Source organism: Andrena cerasifolii, chromosome 2, assembly GCF_050908995.1.
Source record: "Andrena cerasifolii isolate SP2316 chromosome 2, iyAndCera1_principal, whole genome shotgun sequence".
In the NCBI taxonomy this organism is placed as follows: domain Eukaryota; kingdom Metazoa; phylum Arthropoda; class Insecta; order Hymenoptera; family Andrenidae; genus Andrena; species Andrena cerasifolii.
The window spans coordinates 19,740,898-19,761,097 of NC_135119.1; the positions used below are offsets into that span (position 1 = coordinate 19,740,898).

At 40.6% G+C, this 20,200-nt stretch overlaps 2 protein-coding genes across 2 annotated transcripts in view; one reads left to right on the forward strand and one right to left on the reverse strand.

Moving 5' to 3' along the window:
* LOC143378796 (caspase-1-like) overlaps positions 1-9,046 on the reverse strand; it is a 48,723-nt gene extending 39,677 nt beyond the window's left edge. The window contains exon 1 of the mRNA XM_076830771.1: positions 8,661-9,046. Coding sequence (XP_076686886.1) covers positions 8,661-8,962 — 302 coding nt within the window. The 5' untranslated portion in view covers positions 8,963-9,046. The remainder of the gene's footprint in view (positions 1-8,660) is intronic.
* LOC143378790 (alkaline phosphatase) overlaps positions 1-20,200 on the forward strand; it is a 355,608-nt gene that overhangs the window by 249,021 nt on the left and 86,387 nt on the right. The window contains exon 3 of the mRNA XM_076830761.1: positions 12,661-12,835. Within this exon, the coding sequence (XP_076686876.1) occupies positions 12,661-12,835 (175 nt within the window). The remainder of the gene's footprint in view (positions 1-12,660; positions 12,836-20,200) is intronic.

Below are 20,200 nucleotides of genomic sequence, written 5' to 3' on the forward strand. Positions count from 1 at the left end.
GAACAGAAACGCTGGGTTAGCTTCGCACGAATCATGGACCTAGAAAACTTCCGATTACTAACAACACCAAGTAGTATTTATTACTGATTTATTTTATTTATTCCAGCGAAGAAACGACTGAATTCCCATCTATTCATAAAGGGAATAATTATAACTGCCAGCAACACGATTAAAAATGAAAAATTGTCACCGAAATTTTCGGCGTTGTCGGACGTCGTCGATCGATACCGCGGTTGGAAAAGACGGTCGCCCCCGAGTTTCGGCGAGCCTGCGATTTTTATGCGGCTCGTAAAATTTTGAATCTCGAAAGGGCGCGGCGCGGTTGGAACACGGCCACGCGCTCCGAGTGCAACAAATAATAGCTACGACAGTGGTCAGATACACGGCGGTGGGCACTGCAGCTCAGAAACTTTTAGACGTTTACGCGACCGCTGGTCTAACGGATGAACGTTCTACCGTGTGTACTGCACGCGTTGTAATTATTTAGAGGAAATATGGCCGCTTGGACGATTTCAGGATGAGTCAGACTTTAATACTATACAGGGTGTTCCTCTACCTATGGTTAACACTCTAGGGGATGATTATACAGGCAAAAATAAGACGAAAATCAAGAGTGACGAAATTGCGGTAGAGGCTTCGTTTTCGAGAAAATTGACTTTGAATCTCACCTAAATACGCGTGCATCGTAGGCGCTTGGGGGCGCTATTTAGGTGAGATTCAAAGTCAATTTTCTCGAAAACGAAGCCTCTACCGCAATTTCGTCACTCTTGATTTTCGTCTTATTTTTGCCTGTACAATCACCCCCTAAATTATTGACCATAGCTAGAGGACCACCCTGTATAGTTTACGGTTCGGATTACTGTGGTATGTGTACTCAAGTAATTTTTTGGATATAGGTGCTGCAGCTTTGAATTTTATTGAGGTGGTGTAACTGCTTATACTATGATAATGGGCCTCGACCACGATGGAAAGGTCAAGAGGGTGTTCTAGTGTAACTGCCCGTTTTTCACCACCATCTTCGGGAATTTATTTAACAAAAACTATAAGTTTATACTGCCTGGCGTTTTGCCTGTATATTAAGGTATGTTTGAAATAATACTCAGAATTTTTTTAGCTTTTTTCATCGCATATATACATAGATACAGTCTTTTCCGACGGGCGATGATGTGGGGACTGTTATAGTCATCCAAAATGTAAAAACTGAGATTTATTTTTTTTATTATGGTTTTCGCTGTAGCTGGAACCGCAGAGATTCCTTTACAGTTTATATTTGCAGAATGACAGCATTTTGACAAAAATGTTCGAGTTTTTCCTAAAAATTTAACTATTTTCGTTTTGTGAAATTATTTTTCTACAAGTTAGAGACTTGTCCAACGCGTAAGTCCCGTCTCATCTTTCGGTACTTTAAATGCGCGTTCCCCGCGTGAAATGGGGCGACAACATTTATAAAGCCGTGTAAAGGAGAGCCCTTGCAGGCAAGTGCATTAGGCTGTTTCGTACTTTCCACTCACGTAGGTCTTCGCCAGGGACGGGGGAATCTTGCTTAGGGCAGAGAATCGGCTGGTTCCCAGGGCGGGCGTGAGCACCACCGTCCATCGAATCATCCGACGGTCAATTTAATTTTAAGTTAGATAGCAATCCCCGGCTAAAGAACTTCCCGTAACGGTCGTGGCCGTTTTATCGCGGAGCCATGTTGCCATCGTAGCCTCCCTGTAAGTCCTGTAACCACGCACGTGCGCCGATCGAACACCCATCCCCCAAGAAATCGGGGCTGAGCACGATTACCCCTACTTTCGCGCCGGGAGGGAAGTGAAACGGCCCTGATACTTCGAGCGCGAACGTGGATAGTGATTCTGCTATTGGATTCTTGGGCGAAGCGGGCTCGCGTAGAAGAGAACATTCTTATTTATAAATTTAACAAACTTATTTATAAATTAAGGAGAAGGCAGAGCTCTGTAGTTCCGCGTTTTGATATTCGTGCAAACGGATAAGACAGCTATGGGATGTTTCCGGACTTATTTTTCATGGTGTACTGTTTATGTATTCTTTTCTGCAGCGTTTCGGAGCTATGGAAATGGAAGGCGGGGGTAGTGGTGCGCAATATTTATTGATGACTGTATATATCGACATTTGCCTGTCGACATATCGATATTTTTTTATCCGTATTTCAAACTCTAATAATTACAGGTACCTATCGATAATTTTCGTCAAAATATCGATAAATTTTACTGCACCTTCTTTCCTTCGAGCTAAGTCATACTAATTATTTTCGAATTATTACGCGCAAGTAAATTTCAGTATTTATTTTTCATACTCTTTTATTGAATGGTGCCCCCGATTTTTCTTATTAAAATATAAATTCTAGTTTCCTTTATAAATACGATTTGAAAAGTTATCTCAGCAACAACTAAGTGTAAGTAATGGAAAGAGTCGCGAAACTTGTCTCATGAGACTCCAACTAATGAGAAAATAATTAAAAAATAATAAGAAAATGAAAAAAAATTGTCTCGTCAGATTACAATCTCATGCGAGACACGATATTTTTATCTTACAGTTGATTCACACCTGCACACTGAAAAATAAATAAAAAGCACATTGTGAATTTTAAATAACTATTTTTGAGGTTTCAACTTCATATCTATCTATCCCACAATACTTTCAAGAAATCTGTTTGTCGCAACATTAACTTTTTCAGGGCAGAATAAATGTTCCTGTTTAACTATAACATTTTTCTACTTTAAATACAAGTTTCTTATTTAGACAGAAATGTATGGAATAAAAGTTTCAGTTAATTCACTGCGTTTTATAAAAGTTTTCTCAGGACAGAAAAAGTAATAGTCGTAAAGTTACAGTTATTTCATAATTAATTGAAAATTTTAACAGTTTCATTCGACCCCTGGCTCCAAAGCTTGGCGCTGGCCCCGCATTAACTGAATTTTAGCTCGCATTAAGCGCGACCTAGTATCGTTGTACCTACAACTCGTATTAACTCGAACTATTTGAATCGCACTATTTGGACTCGGATTAATCACGACCTAGCTATAATTGCTGCTAATCGGCAGGGTTTCACAAGACATTTCATAGAACGATATCTACAGATGACATTGATTATTATCGATACCGCTCTCCGCGTGGAATCGCAGCGGAACCGAATGCGGACCGGTGTCATTCGATTCCTCGGTGTTGGCCTCGCAGACAGCAAACGTATCTCGTTATACCCCGTCGTTTCCCCAGGGGAATTGTAATCGCGGTTCCAACGGGGAACGTGGATAAAGTTCAGTGGAGCTGGGCTCCTCGGCCATGGAAAACTCGGGGATATTCAATTACCATATTTCACAAACTTATCGTCTACGTTAGCGTCTATTAAAGGCGAGAGCCTGAAAAATTAACGAGTCGCGTTAAACGGTTTCAAAGCGAGGCAGCTTTGAATAATTTAAAAAAAACACACAGTTTCCATTGCTCGCGGAAACACAGGCGCGTATATATATCAGCTGAACCGCCCAGCGATGAAGGAAACTAAATAAAAGGGACGAAAACAAGCGGCGAACAGAAAGGAAGGACAAAACGCTACCAGGCCAGGTGAATCAACCTTTTAAACAGCTCGAGACACGGAGTTCCCGATTCAAAGACTTCCCTAGTGAATACAGGCACGTTTACGAACTTATACCAGCAGATTCTATGCGCACAGACACGAATGACGGGACTCGGCTGACAAAGGCCACCGCAGTGTGCTTGCAACCTAGTCATAATGCCGCGGATCTGGCGCCTATTATATCCAGCAAATATTTATTGGGCGGATAACGAGTTACAAGGAATTGTGGGCGAGTTTTCCCCAAACTCGAAAACATTTTGCAACCGTCGGTTTATAGTTTTATGTAAATCTTTGGATAATAATTAGATGGATTAGGCCGACTGGAAGTGAGAGGATCTGTCAAGCTTTCCAAAATAAAATCCATTTTAATGGGATGATTTAAATTTTTTCATCTCACGAACATTCCCGTTATAATTTCGAATACAAAATGTTATAATTTAAAAAAGAAACATAAATTTAATCACTTATGATAGGGTGAAAGTATACAATACACCCCATCTTGCAGAACGCCTCACCATTGTTTTACGCACACAAAGAAGAATACAACGACGCTGTCTTCGGATTCGAATTTGCCTCAGTCAATAATAATACGAGAAAATATTACGGCTTATACAAAAATATACCAGAATTTATATTTTCTGCTTTCGGACAATTTGCGGTGAGTACGTGAGAAATTAAATTTCCTAGGTCACTAATGGTTTTGCGATAAGTTCATACATATGTTTCGAAAGTAGACAAACTAACCTCTTTAAATTGTTATTGCCCAAACCTTTTTTCACTGCGTTGTTGCTAAATTTAAGCCGCGGCGTATTGTACTCCGGAATTTAAAATATGCCCCAGCAAAGAATTTACAATTCGCCCCACCTCAAAATCATATTGTTCACGAATAACGTATTTCTTTTTTTTTTCGTTGATAATAGAAATGTCACGTAAATATTTAAGGGGTACATTATGGACATCAAAGTTCGAAAATGATCTGAATGAAGCGACGGAGAAGGTAAAAAGTAAAACAACGGGAGTTAATGGAAGAAGCAGAATTTATATTATGTATACCTTCGAGGATGCTAGGAAAGTACCTACAAACAGGAAAGTCTAAGCAGAAAAGAAAATTGATGCTTGAAAAAAGAGGAAATTTTTTTAAAATTGTATTCAATATTGTTGAATTTTTGAAAAATTTTATTAAATATTTTTCTATTTTTGTTAATAATATCTTTTATAATATATATTCTATAACATTTTGTTAAAAATAATAAAAAGTAATTAATTATTTATATATTAATTATTATTTTTGCCACACAGGTGGGGCGTTTTACCTGAAGACTGTGTTACAAAACGCCCCACGTAAGGTTCAGGAAAATTCTGATTTGCGGTTATTCCCTGTTGTGTTTTCTTCGCAATTCCGGCGTAGTTGTAAAGAGTAATGAACACTTACTGTGTTTACACAAAAAATTTAAAGAATTATTAAAAAAAATATTGGTTTTACAGATCTTTCTTTAAAAGTGGGGCGTATTGTATAGTTTCACCCTATACCGATCGCCTGATAAAACGTACAAAGAACTTCCTTGTTTACCAAGGTACCCCTGAAATATGGTTAAAGTCTTAACGCCACAGCAATATATTATAATTCACGCGTACGTGGTTCGAAACAAAGATCGAACCACGGAACAAATGTCTAGAGCGTGCGGAAATCTGCGTCCTCGTATGCATTGAAAATTTCCCTGCTCCTTCCTCTGTAACGACGTTGTCACCGCGAAAATGATGTATCAGAATTGCGATGCCGCACGGTGCACGCAACGAATTCCAAACTGGCCCGCGCTATATGCAACGTTACAACGCTATCGCATTTTTTTTTTCACCACCACCGCACCCACCCCCGGAGCTTGTAGAGAAATATTTCCGTTGAAACGGGTTTCTCGCGGCCGGCACGCCGGGATGGCGTTATAAATACTAGCAGCTTCGTATTTTTCCCTTCTGATGATTACACACCGCGCGAATCGCGCCACCGTCCAGATGAGTAACCGCGACAGCGGACGACGCTTTTACGCTTCCGCATAATGTTATTCGCCGGCGACGAGGGTAGAGAAAAGGTGCCACTCGCGATATTGCAGCGGCGCGCATGCAAGCGGTGTTTTAAAAAGGAGAAGCGAGAATGAAGAGCAAGCTTTAATGCCTCCGGTAGAAATTCAGGCCCCAGCGGTGGATAGGGCCGCGTTAAAATGCGATCGAAACGGACGAATTAATAATCGCCGGGTAGACGTGTTAATATCGCGATTACATAGTGGCTTTTTTATACGGGTTGGTGAAGGTTAGGGTTAATCGAAGGGTAAGGGAAGAAACAGGGATTGCCCGTTTTTCGTGATTTTGAGATTTATGGCATATTTTGTTGGTGGTAACTGGGACTACAAAACTGTCCCATCACAAAGGGTTATGAAGTCCAAATACACTCGTAAGATAACGTTAAAGGTTTGGTATAGGCATTGGTTAAAAACAGGAAATGTCCACACTACCCTGGAACAAAATACGGAACTTTTTGCCTAAGCATAGGCTTCTGTCGTCAAGGTGAAACAAAAAATTATTTAAAAAGAAAATTATTTAAGAAAATTAAATTCACTAAACCTTGTTTCTTTACTGATGGATTAAAGTATTAAAACTTAACTCATTTTGGAGGTGAGTTCACTGTTCTTGCAACATGGAAACTTGTGCAAGACAGTTTTATCTATTTTTAAGCCGAAAATTATGTTATATATAGAAATGTGGGAAATCTCGTAAAATCCAGAATCCAAATTTCAGGAACAACTCTGTGGTAGATATGCACTTAATGAAGAACTAGCAAGTGTCTTAATTTTCAGGAAGATTAAGGAATATTCAAACATTTATTAATCGAATAAGGCCAATAAAATTCATTGTTACTGTTGGGATGCTGAGAAGTCATTTAGGCATTCATAAACTTAATCTAGCATTACTACATTTATTTGAACTCGCGCTGAATATATTATAAACTAGTAAGAGCTTCATGATTTCCCAGCCAGTCTCACAAAAAGACGCGCGCAGCGTTTGCTTTACTAAATAAAAAGATCGTGCCTCGCAGACTCGTTGATTGCACTTTACTAATTGTTAGTCTAACCAAACTAAAAGGCCACTTAAAACACTCCAGCTGGCGCTCAAAGTACTCTGAGCATTTCAAAGGAAACAGAAGGGAACGAAAATTGGCTACGCGCACCTTTGCAAACCTCTCGAAACCATCTCGTCGCGCATAAAACAGTCCGTCTCAACATTTTCGACTGTAATACCGAAGTTCCCGCCCAATACACACCCGTGTGCTCGCGCGTGAAATTAATTCCGCCCGTAGAAATGTTAATTCTCCGCAGGTAAATATGCATATTTCATGTGTTCGCGATGCACCACTCCATACACAGGGTGTTCAAAAGTTCGTGTACCAGAGGATAATAACAAATATAGTCCCGGAGAACGTACGTTTCTTATCGTTAGTTGCACCTACTAATTCAGAAAGGTCATTACTTTTCGATTAAAATAATAAAAGAACGAACTTCATTAGACGGATACTTTCGGAGTTTAAAATTCAGTAATAATCGCTGCTTCCACGAAAATAATAAAATATTGCAAAATTGGACACTCTGTGTTTTATAAACAAATTCGGATATTATTTCGAAAGGGACCGGTGGGCGATCGAGATGAGGTTTTGGGGGTGTGGACCCTAAATCTAAAATTGTAGCTTCGGGTATTTATTAGTTTCCGAAATATTAATAAAAAGTTATTGTTAATTTTTTTGGTTTGGGAAATTTTTTTGGACGTTGGTGCAGGACCCTCTACCCGACAGCCACCCCGTCCCCCATTTTTTAGTTTTGAAATTTTGTAACCACAGTCTCGTTTTTAGCATCGGCAAACTCACATCGGTTCACTACCATGCTTTACGCGTCCGCGAGCGAGCACGCGCCCCCGCACTAATCTAACCCCAACCAATACTAATACCCGGGACAAGTTAGAAAGTGGAATGCGTTGTGTCGGTATAAGTTAACAGAAATATTGTTACGAGGGGGGACCGTGGTAAAGTGAATAAAAAAAATCGTTAAGGTGCACCCTTTTTTTGCACAATTACCCCTGTATCTTTTGAAGGCACTAATTGCCGAAGCTAAAATTTTATATTTGATGTCATTCCACACCCCTCGTAATACCCACCAAGTTTTATCTCGATCTTTCAAATTCGAAACCAGCAAAATAATAACTTAAACCCCCTCTAATTCCGCGTAGACTACACGAAATTTCAATCCCGTCAAAATCTTTGCCCTTAATTGTAAAAAAATCATCGATTTTGCGCGGGGTGGCTCTGAATCATTTCTGCTATTTCTTCTTTATTACTAATCAATAGATACAGTTTTTGTCCTTATCAGTTAATCTCACCTCTTGATTCTGTCAACTTACTAAACCTGTAAAAGTATACGTGACCCTTATAAAGAAATAAAAGAAAAACATTGTGCTTCTGAGTCTGTACTAAGTAGTGACTCATGCCTATCTACTTTGCTATAGTTTTACATTCAAATGAACGATTTACGTATTAACCACTTTCAATGATAAACAACAACAGTTTTATTCTTAAACACAGAAACGATTGCTTCTTTAATATTCTCCAACACACATTTCTGTTTACGTTAACGTGCGTTACGCGAGCGCGATACATCGCACGACTTCGCGAACACCGTCTATATTCCCCAAGTACATAATCCAGGTGCGTTGCAGTGCAGCCTAGATCACGGAGAATTTTACGTTAGCCGGTTACTGCGTCGCCGACGTTTCCTGGCAAAGTCACGTTCGTCTAAACCTGATACCTAAATGCGTGCCTCTCTGCTTTCACTCGCGTGTCGGACGTGTCAAACGGTCGGTTTTTCCTGCTTTTCTACGCCACGTGTCGACCAGAAGCTGTTACTCGACACGAAACGTCCCCATCGCAAACCGGCAATCGTGGTTTCCCGTCGATCCAACGTTATCGCGTCACAGGGAAAACGTTCACCTGCCCATCGATCTTGTTACGAAATAATAAAACGCCACTCACTTTGGTTTTTGAAACAGCCATCCGTCTACGTTGGTAGGCTCAAGTGTACTCGACGTGGATGCAATTGGATCTGTGCTCTGCTTATCAACCATTTTAGGCTGCATCTCGTCCATTTTCTGTTGCTTCTCCAGTATTCTCAGCAGCTTGTCTTTCACCTCGCGCTGTACTTCGCCTACCTTGGGCTGCCTCTCCGTCTGTTTCCCTTGATTTCCATTGCACACGGACTCTCTATCTTCCTGCTTCGGTTGGCTCTGGTTCTTCCCGAACGATGCCTCGGCCTTCTTCTCTCGATTTTCATTCATCCCGTCCACCTGCTTGTTTTTTATGTCTGTGATCTGTGATTTCGCCACCGAGTGCCTTTGTGATCGCTGGCCAAGTACAAGCGACTGTCTGCGTAATAGGGAAACGTGCGGCTTTATATAGTATTATCTTATCAGGGCTCGATAAGCCGCAAGAACTACGTATCGATGATATATCTGACTTTTTATTGTTGAAAGATGTTTGCTGTGAGTGAGGTAACTATTGGGACACGGGATATGCGAGTACAATTAGTGTCTGGATGTCTTCCTGATATGACGTATGTAAGGCAGGAAGCCAAATAATCGCAAGTCAATGACTGCGATGTGGTAATTACTTAGAAGGGGAGGACACCATGTGGTAGACACGGATTTTGTTGAGCCTTGGCACGATGGATCTATGTCGGAAATAAGTAAATAGGTGTCTGAGCGTTTCTGCCAATGGGCCTTAATAACACAGATATTTACATGTAAGTTATTAAAAATTTCATAGTGGCCGTGGGGTTTTAGTGGGTAAAAATCCCACAACTACCCTGGCGCCCGTGGGGAATTCCCTTTCTGGAGGCGTCGGGGTGCCCTTTAAGGATGTCTTCACGGCAAAAAAATAATTTATAAATTTTTTTTAAAAATTTTTTTTTTTATTAATTTTTTTTCATAAATTTTTTTTTCTAACTTGGAGAAATCTTCAAAAGGCATCCCGACTCTTTCAAAGAGGAATCCCCCGGGGGCGCCAGGGTAGTGATTTTTACCCACTAAAACCCCGCGGCCACTATGAAATTTTTAATAATTTCCATGTAAATATCTCTATTATTAAGGCCCATTTGCAAAAACGCTCGGACACCTATTTACTTATTTCCGACATAGATCCAGCGTGCCAGGGGTCATCAAAATCGGTGTCTACCACATGGTGTCCTCCCCTTGTTGGTAATCTTTACTGTCTTGCTAAATACTTTTTTAAAGCTTTCTGCTTCTGGCTTAACAACTCCCACCTGTCAAATTAGCCACTCGTAATTGAAACTGAGTCATGCATCAAAGCCTGATTTTGCAAATCTCTTTTATCACTCTCAATTTTTCATTAAAAAACTACATTATTATCTCTATACAGTCATGTCATTGTAAGTTAAATTTAAACAATTCAACATACATTTGAAGATATTTCGGGCAAATTCGCCACTGTGCGTCGCCTGTCATTGGTAGTATCTTCGTGAAGATTTAATGGACAATGCAGAAGTTTAAAGTTTCAATATTGTCGACATATGCTCGAAGCACGGGGCGAGCTGGACAAAACTTTCCCAGGGGAAGTGATCGCTGGAAAGACGTGATCGATTTGAAGGAGCATTTCTCCAAATCTTGTGGCAGTAAAAGTGTTAATCGAGCGAGTTACGCGGATGTTACGGCAACTGTGCGATGATAGCAGGCCAGCTTTAAGGCAGGTTCACACTTATCATATCGTTCCCCTGTTTTGGAGTGGAGCAGCTCACACCTAGCCGCGTCAGTTGCTGCCACTGAAACAAGGGGACCAGCGAGACTGGCAGCACTGAACCGTCACGGAACTGACGTGTGCGGATCCGCCGCTATGCGGCTTCTTGCTGCATTTTCAGCCGACGGAAATGCGCGACCGACCCAGCAGCTGGATCGAAACGATGCCGCGTTATTATTCGGATCACTCGGCGGCTCGAGTGGTCCGCACGGTTTTCGAATAATAAGAAAACCGCCGGAAGTCAGCAGTATTTTACGCGGCCCAGCCCGCCTGCGAATAATGGCGACAAGATTTATGTACACACAGCTTCCGGTCCCTCCATAACTCCCTCGCCCCTCCAATTGCCGCGCGGCGGTCAAAGGAAGACCGATTATCATAATACACAATGCAGCCGCTGTAACGGTGGAAATAATTTATGAAAAGTCGCAAAAAGCGAAACGGTAGCGTCGGTTGCGGAATATTTTCGCGATCCTGATAAAAATAGCTTTTGTTTTCTTCGTCGTAGATTAGTGACACACGATCGACGATTTATCTGTAGGTGCCTAATCCAGCGTATCGTCTACCTCTCGTTTGTTACTCGCTGGAAGGTCTATAAACTATAATAATACTCTCTGTTAATTGGTACGTTGCTTTAAAATGGGGAGTTGGTAACTCCTTCAGTGTTTCGTTTCGGTTTCTGAGACGAATAGGAGGATCGCATATTGCAGGGACAGAATTAAAGGGTCCTTGTAGAAAACACTGTAAGTGCCAGGAATCAAATTTTTCAGGACAGAGAAAAAGCTACCTTGGGTTTAAATTATTTCAGAAATTTGATTTGTTTTGATTCCTGAATATTCTTAAGTACACAATAACTCCTTCTTTGTAACACTGTAAGTGACAATCCTGTTTACCATTGTTTTCTACAGAACTGGCGTTGGACGTACCAGTGGTACCATCTTTTGGCACTGTTGGTAACTTATTTACAAAGGGATGAAATTGCATTACAATTCTAGACTATAGTAGTACCATTGGGACGTACAACATTTTCTGATAAAATTTTTGCAGTCTTTTCTACAAGGACTCTGCAATTTAGTTTCTAGGTTTGCGTACTGCGTTTCTGAAAGGTCACACGGGATGCACGGCGGTGGGTAAGAGGAAGTCACGAAGTCTGTAATTTTCATATAATACCGCACGAAAATGATATCAACGCGATACGGGCAATCGAGTATTGAGAATATTTTTGGACCTACTTAGAAATATGAATTTTAAATATCCTTTTGACCAGCGTTGCAATTAGAGACATGCCGCAAATATATTTACAGAGACCGGTTGTAGGAACATCAGCTATTTTGTTGGGCAACGGTGAGTCACTAGATAGGAACTAACGCATGATTAATATTTTATCTGCTACCGACTAAAAATGCGGGTATAATGGCAGAGTATAACTAGCATGATTAAGTATAATGCGACAGGAATGTGTATTGTACTATAATCGATTTATGACACACTGTATTTCTATATCAAGGTCTCATTTTCCAATAGATTACGAAAAATTTCTCGCTTCTACCTATTGGAACCGGGAGTCAAACGTGGCTTCAACCATCAAAGACGATAACGCGAGGCGTATACCTATGTAGAAACGTCCCACAATTTTAAAAAAGATAAATGATGAAGAATAGAGATTTGAGACAATTGAACTGCATGTATTTAGGGTGGATGTACCAGTAAATGGACACTTTTTATTAAAATGAGTAAAATAAGTTATTAAAATAAGCAACTAATTAATTAGAGACTTCTTTTAATTTATTGATCCATATCCAAACAATTTTTGCAGCACGAGGAGTCAATCGCGCTGCAAACATAATTTTATAATAGTGTTCATTCATTAGCCTTACGCGTTCATTTATTGGTGCGTTTAACCTGCACGAGTCAATTTTCTGCCTCATGACTTATGGCACCACATATTTTCTATCTTTTTTAAACTATCACTATCTGTGCGATGTAAATACATCCGAAATAAAAGTGACGCGAGCCACGGACGTGTCTCGTGAGATAGAGTCCTACGTTCTCAAAGGTGACCATTCCACTGGGTTAATCGTGACGGCCAGAACTCGACTGTCCGAAAAAATATCGACTCGAAAATAGAAATCGGTCTGAACCCACTGCTATTTTCTGTGGCGACTTCAGGCAAACCCCGATGTCGCAAACTAATTAAAGTTCCTCTTTCTCTTCCGTTCGTTTTCAGACTTACAACATGGACGCCCAAGTTGGAGAGTCTTCGGCATGTGCCACGGCGTTACTCTGTGGAGTTAAAGCCAATTACGAGACCGTTGGCCTGGACTCGTCCGCACGCTTCGAGAATTGTTATTCCAGTTTTGATGCCCGTGTACCGTCTCTTATCAATTGGGCGCAGGAGCAGGGTAAGTAAATGCCCGTCCATGGACATCGACAACTAACGCGAAGGATTATGCGCAATTGATTTCCGTCGGGCGCGTTCAATTGCCACTTAATTGCCATCGTCGCACGGGCGAGCGACTAACAGTCCAGTTTATTCCTCTACACTCTACAACATGCCACGTAACACACTGTGACGGGTTCACTTATTCATTCTGGGTGCTGATACGCTGTTTAACACTTTACACTTTTAATGGTTGTGCATGATATTACCACTTTGAGTGGCGCAAGCTTTTGCAAAATACTGTACCAAGTTAGTTAAACCTTTTGGTGCGGTCGCTTCTGCTGGGAAAGTTGTGTGTGCCTCACCTCGCGCCAGAGTTGGGTATTAACTAAATAAAACATTATTTAAACAGCCAATCAAATAAAAGTTAAAACAGAATTTTTCTTTTTAATCTCTCTTTTGGGTCTCTTTAATTTAAAATCCATTACCAACTTAAAATACGTCGGGATCGTAATATGAGTGTAACTAACATTTTACCAAACAGTACATGTCAAAACTTTTACCTCAATTTCGTACCACAACAAACAGCGTTGTTTCATAAACAGTGCCACACAATTTCAATTTCATTTAAATAATTAATATTACACGAGATGATATAATTATATTATTTATAGCAAAATATACTCGCGCTTCGCTTCGGGCTTAAGAGATATTAAGGACTCCATTAAAATAAATTTCAATCCTTTCCACCCCCTTAGGGGTTGATTAGGGCAAAATTCTGAAATTGTTTTTTAGGCATATGCGTGGGAAACTTTTGTATGTAAAAACCAAGTTGATATTTAATCGGGCCTAAGAGGTGTATTAAGGAATCCGAGAAAATACATTTTACCCCTTTTCATCCCTTTGGGGAAGTAAATTTTTAAAAATCCTTAGTGGACGCCTACGTGATAAAAACAATGTATCAAATTTCACGTTCGTATATAGGTGAAACGGTTTGAGCTGGGCGTTGGCTGATGGAGTCAGTTGTCGTCAGTCAGTCAGGACTTACTTCTCTTCTTTTATATATATGTATAGATTAAAAACTTTCTGCTTTCATAACTCATAGCAGAAAACGAAAACAGAAGAAAAACTGCAATAATAATAAATGTAAAAGTTTAAAAGTAACTGGGGTAAGCGCAAACAAAAACTTTCTTATCTCTTAAACAGAAAAAGAAAACTGAAGCAAAACACAATAGATGTAAAAATTTCAAAGTAACTGGGATAAGCGATCGGTGCTACGAGAGCTCTCGATTCCGTTCGCAGCGGCCTTAATGCCTTGGTCCCGTTGAATTTTCGCCCGCGAGTATGCTCGTGACGCTTGTGGCCGCCCCGCGGTCGACGCGCGAACCGCGCTCCGGTCTGTCGCAATAACGTACATAACCAATATATACATTATATTGTATATGGTTTTTCGGTGAAGGGGAGGGAGTTTTTTAAAAATATTTCTTAGCGAGTACCTAGGGGCCGAGAGGAACCTACCTACCAAATTTCATGGTCATTGAATCAGTGGTTCCAGAGAAATCATGATTATCAGTGGTATTTAAGTTCAATTTTATATATATATATATATATATATATATATATATATAGATTCGACCGCAAAAGAAATTGTAGGTGAAGAAGTGCCTGTGTAGTTCTCAAAAGGAGATTTAATCAAGCTCATATCTTTTTCAAATTCATCAAACTCGAAACTCTAACCACAGCCACAGAATAAAATTGCTGTTGTTACAATCAATGAAGGTGCAGTGTGAGTTATGCTGACATTACAGCAAGTAGAAGATGGCAAGCGATATTATCCGTGTATCGAAATGCAGTTGAATTAACGCCAGTGCGCCACACCGTTCTTTCATTACCCCGTTAACAACGTCGTCGTAAAGTTGAATCAGCACAATGAACGTGTAACGTTACTTCATTGCGCAGCGAGTTACGGCTGGGAATAGAACAGGCAGTGTGCGAGGGTAATACATATATGTAGCAGCATGGAGTACAATGATTGGATATTCTATGTAGAATCACAAAATATTTTGCTATTTCCTATGCAAATTCTAATACTCAACTGTATAACAATTATCATATATCTTTGAGGTACAGATCCAGTGGGCCATTTCTAGGGGAAAACAATATAGCTGCCATAGAAAGTGATTCCTGCACAATACAGATGTGGTCACTTTCAAAATTGTAGAGTACCTATATGAGAGAATTGTTCAAACAAAAATTGTTCAATTTGAAGAGAACGTTGCACGTACGAAATGATTTTCTTTTGGGTATAAACTTTAAGGGGATGTTGAGCTCAACTATTTCTGTTTAAATGGAATTAGAAGGTTTTAAATAAAATTCTATTGTGAAACTCTGACACGTGGAGTTTTCGGGGATTAGATAATACCTCACATACGAGAAAGTTTATTTTGGGGTTTTAGGTAAAATAAGAATGTAATTATACAAATTTTGCCTAAACTACACACGCCACAAGAAAAACACACCGACTAATGGTTTACCAACAAATACCCAAAATTCTGTAAATTCAGAAAAAGTATCACTTTTTTTAATTAAAAAAGTTGACACAGAACAGAAATATTTCTAATATCGCAAAAACTATGTTACATCAAAAAAAAAATTCCATCAATATAAATTCTAAATAACTTGCCATTAATTCCTAAAAAAAAGTGCCTGCAAATTTAATGTAACACCACAACTCTAAAGCTGGAGCCGAGGAGACCCACGGAAACAAAAATTCCGGCAGTCACATTTTCCTGAAACTTCCACAAAGTACTACCCTTTCCTAACGCGATATCTCGGATCCCCGTACGACTCTTCCAAATTAGAACGAGGGAGAATTATCCTAATTTCGAGCAGGGGCCAAATTGAACTTCGCGGCTGCAGGCAGACTGGTCAGTTATTTCAACACCCCCGTCGAAATTCTTCCAGCTCGCGGGGTACGATACCACCCTCGGCTCCAATTCCGATATCTATCGAAATCATCGGGTATCGTTGTAACCTACTGCACCCAGCGGGGGAACCCAGTTATAACTGTGTCTCATTAGACCGGTATCGAGCAATTAACAGAATTTGTCTGGCGCGCATGCACAGCTATTAGAGCGCCGGCGGTGGTTTGTAGGGGCGGGCGGGCAGGGTGCGCTCGCGGTGCGTGCAGGTCGTTATATTACGTGGGATCGAGTTGTTGTCACCGGGGAGATGTGATAGGGTTTTTATCGATTCGCGATTTTCCATTTTCCATGCACGAGGGGCGGCAGTACGGGCATATAAACGCTACTAAATTCAATTCGAAAACAGGGATGGTTGGCGGCAGGGTGAGGGGAAAGGGCGGGGCGCTGGTACAATGGAAATATTCATTCAAGCCATGGAAACGATCGTAAATAAGGACTCTTCATCTCCCGCTTTATTACACCGCGTCGTCGTAGCTGTGTACGAAGGATTTCTCTGGGACTGTTCGATGATTTCAATTTCCGATACATGTGCGCCCGTCCGCGATCCTTTGACTCGCGCCGCGGTGAATCGTCGCCGTGGCGGGGCGTTTTTAATGACGTAACCTTGCGCGAACGGCCGCGGTTTATTCGCGTGGGACGTTTGGGAATTGTTTAGGGAACGATTAGTTTGGAAGAAGAATCACCCTTATGGCTGTTTAAGCTTCAATTGGGAAGCATATGATTAATTAGTGATTAGTATTGCTTCTGTATAGAAATAGAAATTCAAGATGTACGAGTATGCTCGAAATTGTATTATGGATCAAAGTGGAATGAATCCTCGTGTATAAATAAAACGAAATTGTAAAATAACTTTGTTCGAATGAGGCTTTCCTCTCGAGATTATCGGATTGAAAGTGGAAGTGACGTTTTAATCAAATGCACGCTTACTCGGTGGATTTTCGAACTCGATTTTCTCAAAGACAAAGCCTGTTTCGAGCGAAAATTATTCCGCAATTTCAATTTAAGGTAGATGTCCCAATTACTGCGAGTGCCCCTATTATCTACCACTATATTTATTTCACTTAATAAACACGTAACGTAGAAAGAATAAATTGCGACTGTTCTTCTTCTTCTGCTCCTTCCTCTCCTTCTTCTCCTTCTTCTCCTTCTTCTCCTTCTTCTCCTTCTTCTCCTTCTCCTTCTTCTCCTTCTTCTCCTTCTTCTCCTTCTTCTCCTTCTCCTTCTTCTCCTTCTTCTCCTTCTTCTCCTTCTTCTCCTTCTCCTTCTTCTCCTTCTTCTCCTTCTTCTCCTTCTTCTCCTTCTCCTTCTTCTCCTTCTTCTCCTTCTTCTCCTTCTTCTCCTTCTTCTCCTTCTTCTCCTTCCTCTCCTTCTTCTCCTTCCTCTCCTTCTTCTCCTTCCTCTCCTTCTTCTCCCTCTTCTCCTTCTTCTCCTTCTTCTCCTTCTTCCCCTTATTGTATACTATTCTTTATACGTTACGTTTTTATTAAGTAAAATATATAAAGTGGCACTATTTCTTGACAAGGATTTCCCTCTATTTATTTCTAGACAATTTTCAACCTCGATTTTCTCGAAAACGAATGTGCATATAAGAAAATTATTTTGCACATCTTCGATTTATGTACTTTTGCGCAAGAAATTACCATATTCTCAGTTGTTATCCACCCACCCCTTATACACGAGGAGTCGCGCACAGATACGGGCGAATATCCATATTCAGCTCAGAAAGTGCACGGAATGTATAGACCAATTTGAAGAACCGACAACAGGTTAAGCTGCGTTTAATCGATTGAACATGAAAGTAAGTGCTCCTCGGAGCCATTTCGCCATAGTAGCCGACTCAACCACCGCGAAAACTGTAGGGTCATGTACCATGTAACAACACTGCAGGGTCGTGTACATCGAGAGCAGTAATAAACACCACTGCACATAGCCGTGTTCCTACGTCTGGCTGCGCCTACGTTACGAGCATGAAAGCGCAAGCTGCCTTAGGTCGGTCATTAAGATGAATTGCCTGGTTGATTAATCGCCCGCCGTTTGCCGTTGACGCGCTCTGCTTCGTGACCCAACACGATCACGCTTTCTGCCCCCTTTACCCACGCAATTTGTCAATTTACAATTATTGCCCGCGTGTTCGATCATGTTCGACACGCTCACGTCGCTTCTACTCAAATCAGACAGGAAGAGGCTTGAAGAGAAAGCTCTGAGCGTAGTCACTTCGAGAAGTGAAACACTTAAGGTTCACTAACTCACAAAAAGCACAAAAATAACAGAAGCTAATTATAAATGCATAGCACAAAAACTCTGTTACTTTAGAATTCAATAAAATAATTGTTCAAAAATCTTTTACATTTTTTTTCACTTTACCGGTAGCGGGGTAAGTGAAATTTGCGCAAAACAATATTTAACTTTGCTTCACTATTTCATAAAGAGAATAAGATAAGAGGGGACGAAGTGATAATTTTTTCAGAGGTTTTAAAGTAGACGGGTGGAAACGAATGGATGAAGAATTTAACTAAGTGTTCTGCTTTTGTATTCTTATTTTCTGGGGCTTGGTGATTCGTTGCTAGTGCCTGTTACACAATTTACAGTTAGTAGAAGCGTGACGGAAGGTGCTGACTAATGTCACGAATGGCCAGTACGAAATCCGAGAAAGGATTAAAGGGAAATATGGAAAAGGTCGAGATTACCCCCACTTTCGAAATCAAAGAGGGCAGGTATACGGGGTCATCCCACTTGCCATAAACAGCTGGTGTGATTTGATAGATAAATGTACGATATCCAGACAGATATTAAAGAAGATTTATGATACGAGCTCAATGTCATGTTTTTATCTACCTTTATCAGTATATTATTTGCAGTGCATTTCTTCTTACACCTTCTCCATCTTTTTCCGCCTTCCTTATTTTACTATCACAATTTCTTCGCACACCAATAGCACGTTGCAGTTACTTTTAAAAGATCACAAAGGACGCGAGATAATTGATATTGGAAATATTTTATTTCTGGGACTTATGCAGACTGTTAGGATGCTAGAATTCGTGTAACAGATATAAAAATTATTCGCCAAAATATAGAAGAATAAATATCCAACCAAATATAGAATGTCTGTCATCTTTTAGATGTAGGCATGTAAGCTAATAGTCAGACTGAAAATGGTAATTTCATTTAAAGACCCTTTCACTCATGACACTTGTGCAGACCACTGATATTTTGAATACATTCGCACGTCATCTACCATGTTTCATATTTTTTAAAATATCACTGTGCCTGTCAAATAAATAGGTATATCAATATATCCACGATACCAGCCACGACCCAGAAATATTTCGCGCGAAAAGTCTCATTACGAACAACACCAAGCCTTCCTCAAACTTCCAGCTTACCTCAAAGAATATTAAAAAGAATGTCATCGGCAGAACACAAATTTAAACAACCAATCAAGCCCCCTCCCGCTTCTCCCCGAAACATCGAATTATCGGCGCATCGATGTCTCGTTAATTACTTGTTCGTCGACAAATTTATCGTGCCTTCGCCGGCAGCCAAGAACTGTGCGGAATCCCGGCAAATAATTATCATGAAATTAATTGAATCGATTATGCATTCGCGAAAGGGACTATCGATTCAATACGTAATTTCGTTCGTGTCGTGGACCAGCTGGGATGGGGATTTTCAGCAGAAGTTTCGCGGCGCTTGGGCAGATCCGGCCCTCCGCCTATCCGCGGCAGGATCTAAAATTTGCAAATTCATCTGTCGAGTTCCCGGTGACGAAGACAGTCGTCGAATGAACTTCGTCCAACGGGCGACCAACTCCTCTGATCAATAATTCATTCCCATCAACGCAGTCACGTCAACGTCGGTCGCGAGAGTTGACGTGCTATTCTTTGCAGAGATAGGTACAGTGACTAATCTTATTTATTTAAGTGGCGCATAAAGCGATATCCCCGAAGATCCGGGCTACCAAATTTGGTCTCCGCCATCTATTACAGGGTCGCACTTATCTGTTCAGATTCCTGCACCCTCTAGAGCTGTTACTTCTTGACCCGTCGGGTACCCGAGTGCGCGCACATTACCCGGGATAACTTCAAGCAATTGAATGTAGTATCGTCTGTGATTGTATGTGGTATAGTCTGGGTTAGCCGAAAATGATCGAACAATACCACATTCAATGGCTTGAAGTTATTCCGGGTAGCCGGGTACCCGACGGCTCTACACACTCGTGGGACTTAAGTTACTAACGCTCAAAAAGTGTGCTGAACGTAGCTGCAAATCTGTTGTCTTGTCTGTGAGTTTCATAACAGTAAGAATGTTGAAGCTCGTCCGTCCGTCACTTAATATCAATAATAAGAATATTAATATAATCTTCTAATGATTGGCTATCGCGCAAAATGATCCTATCAGAGATA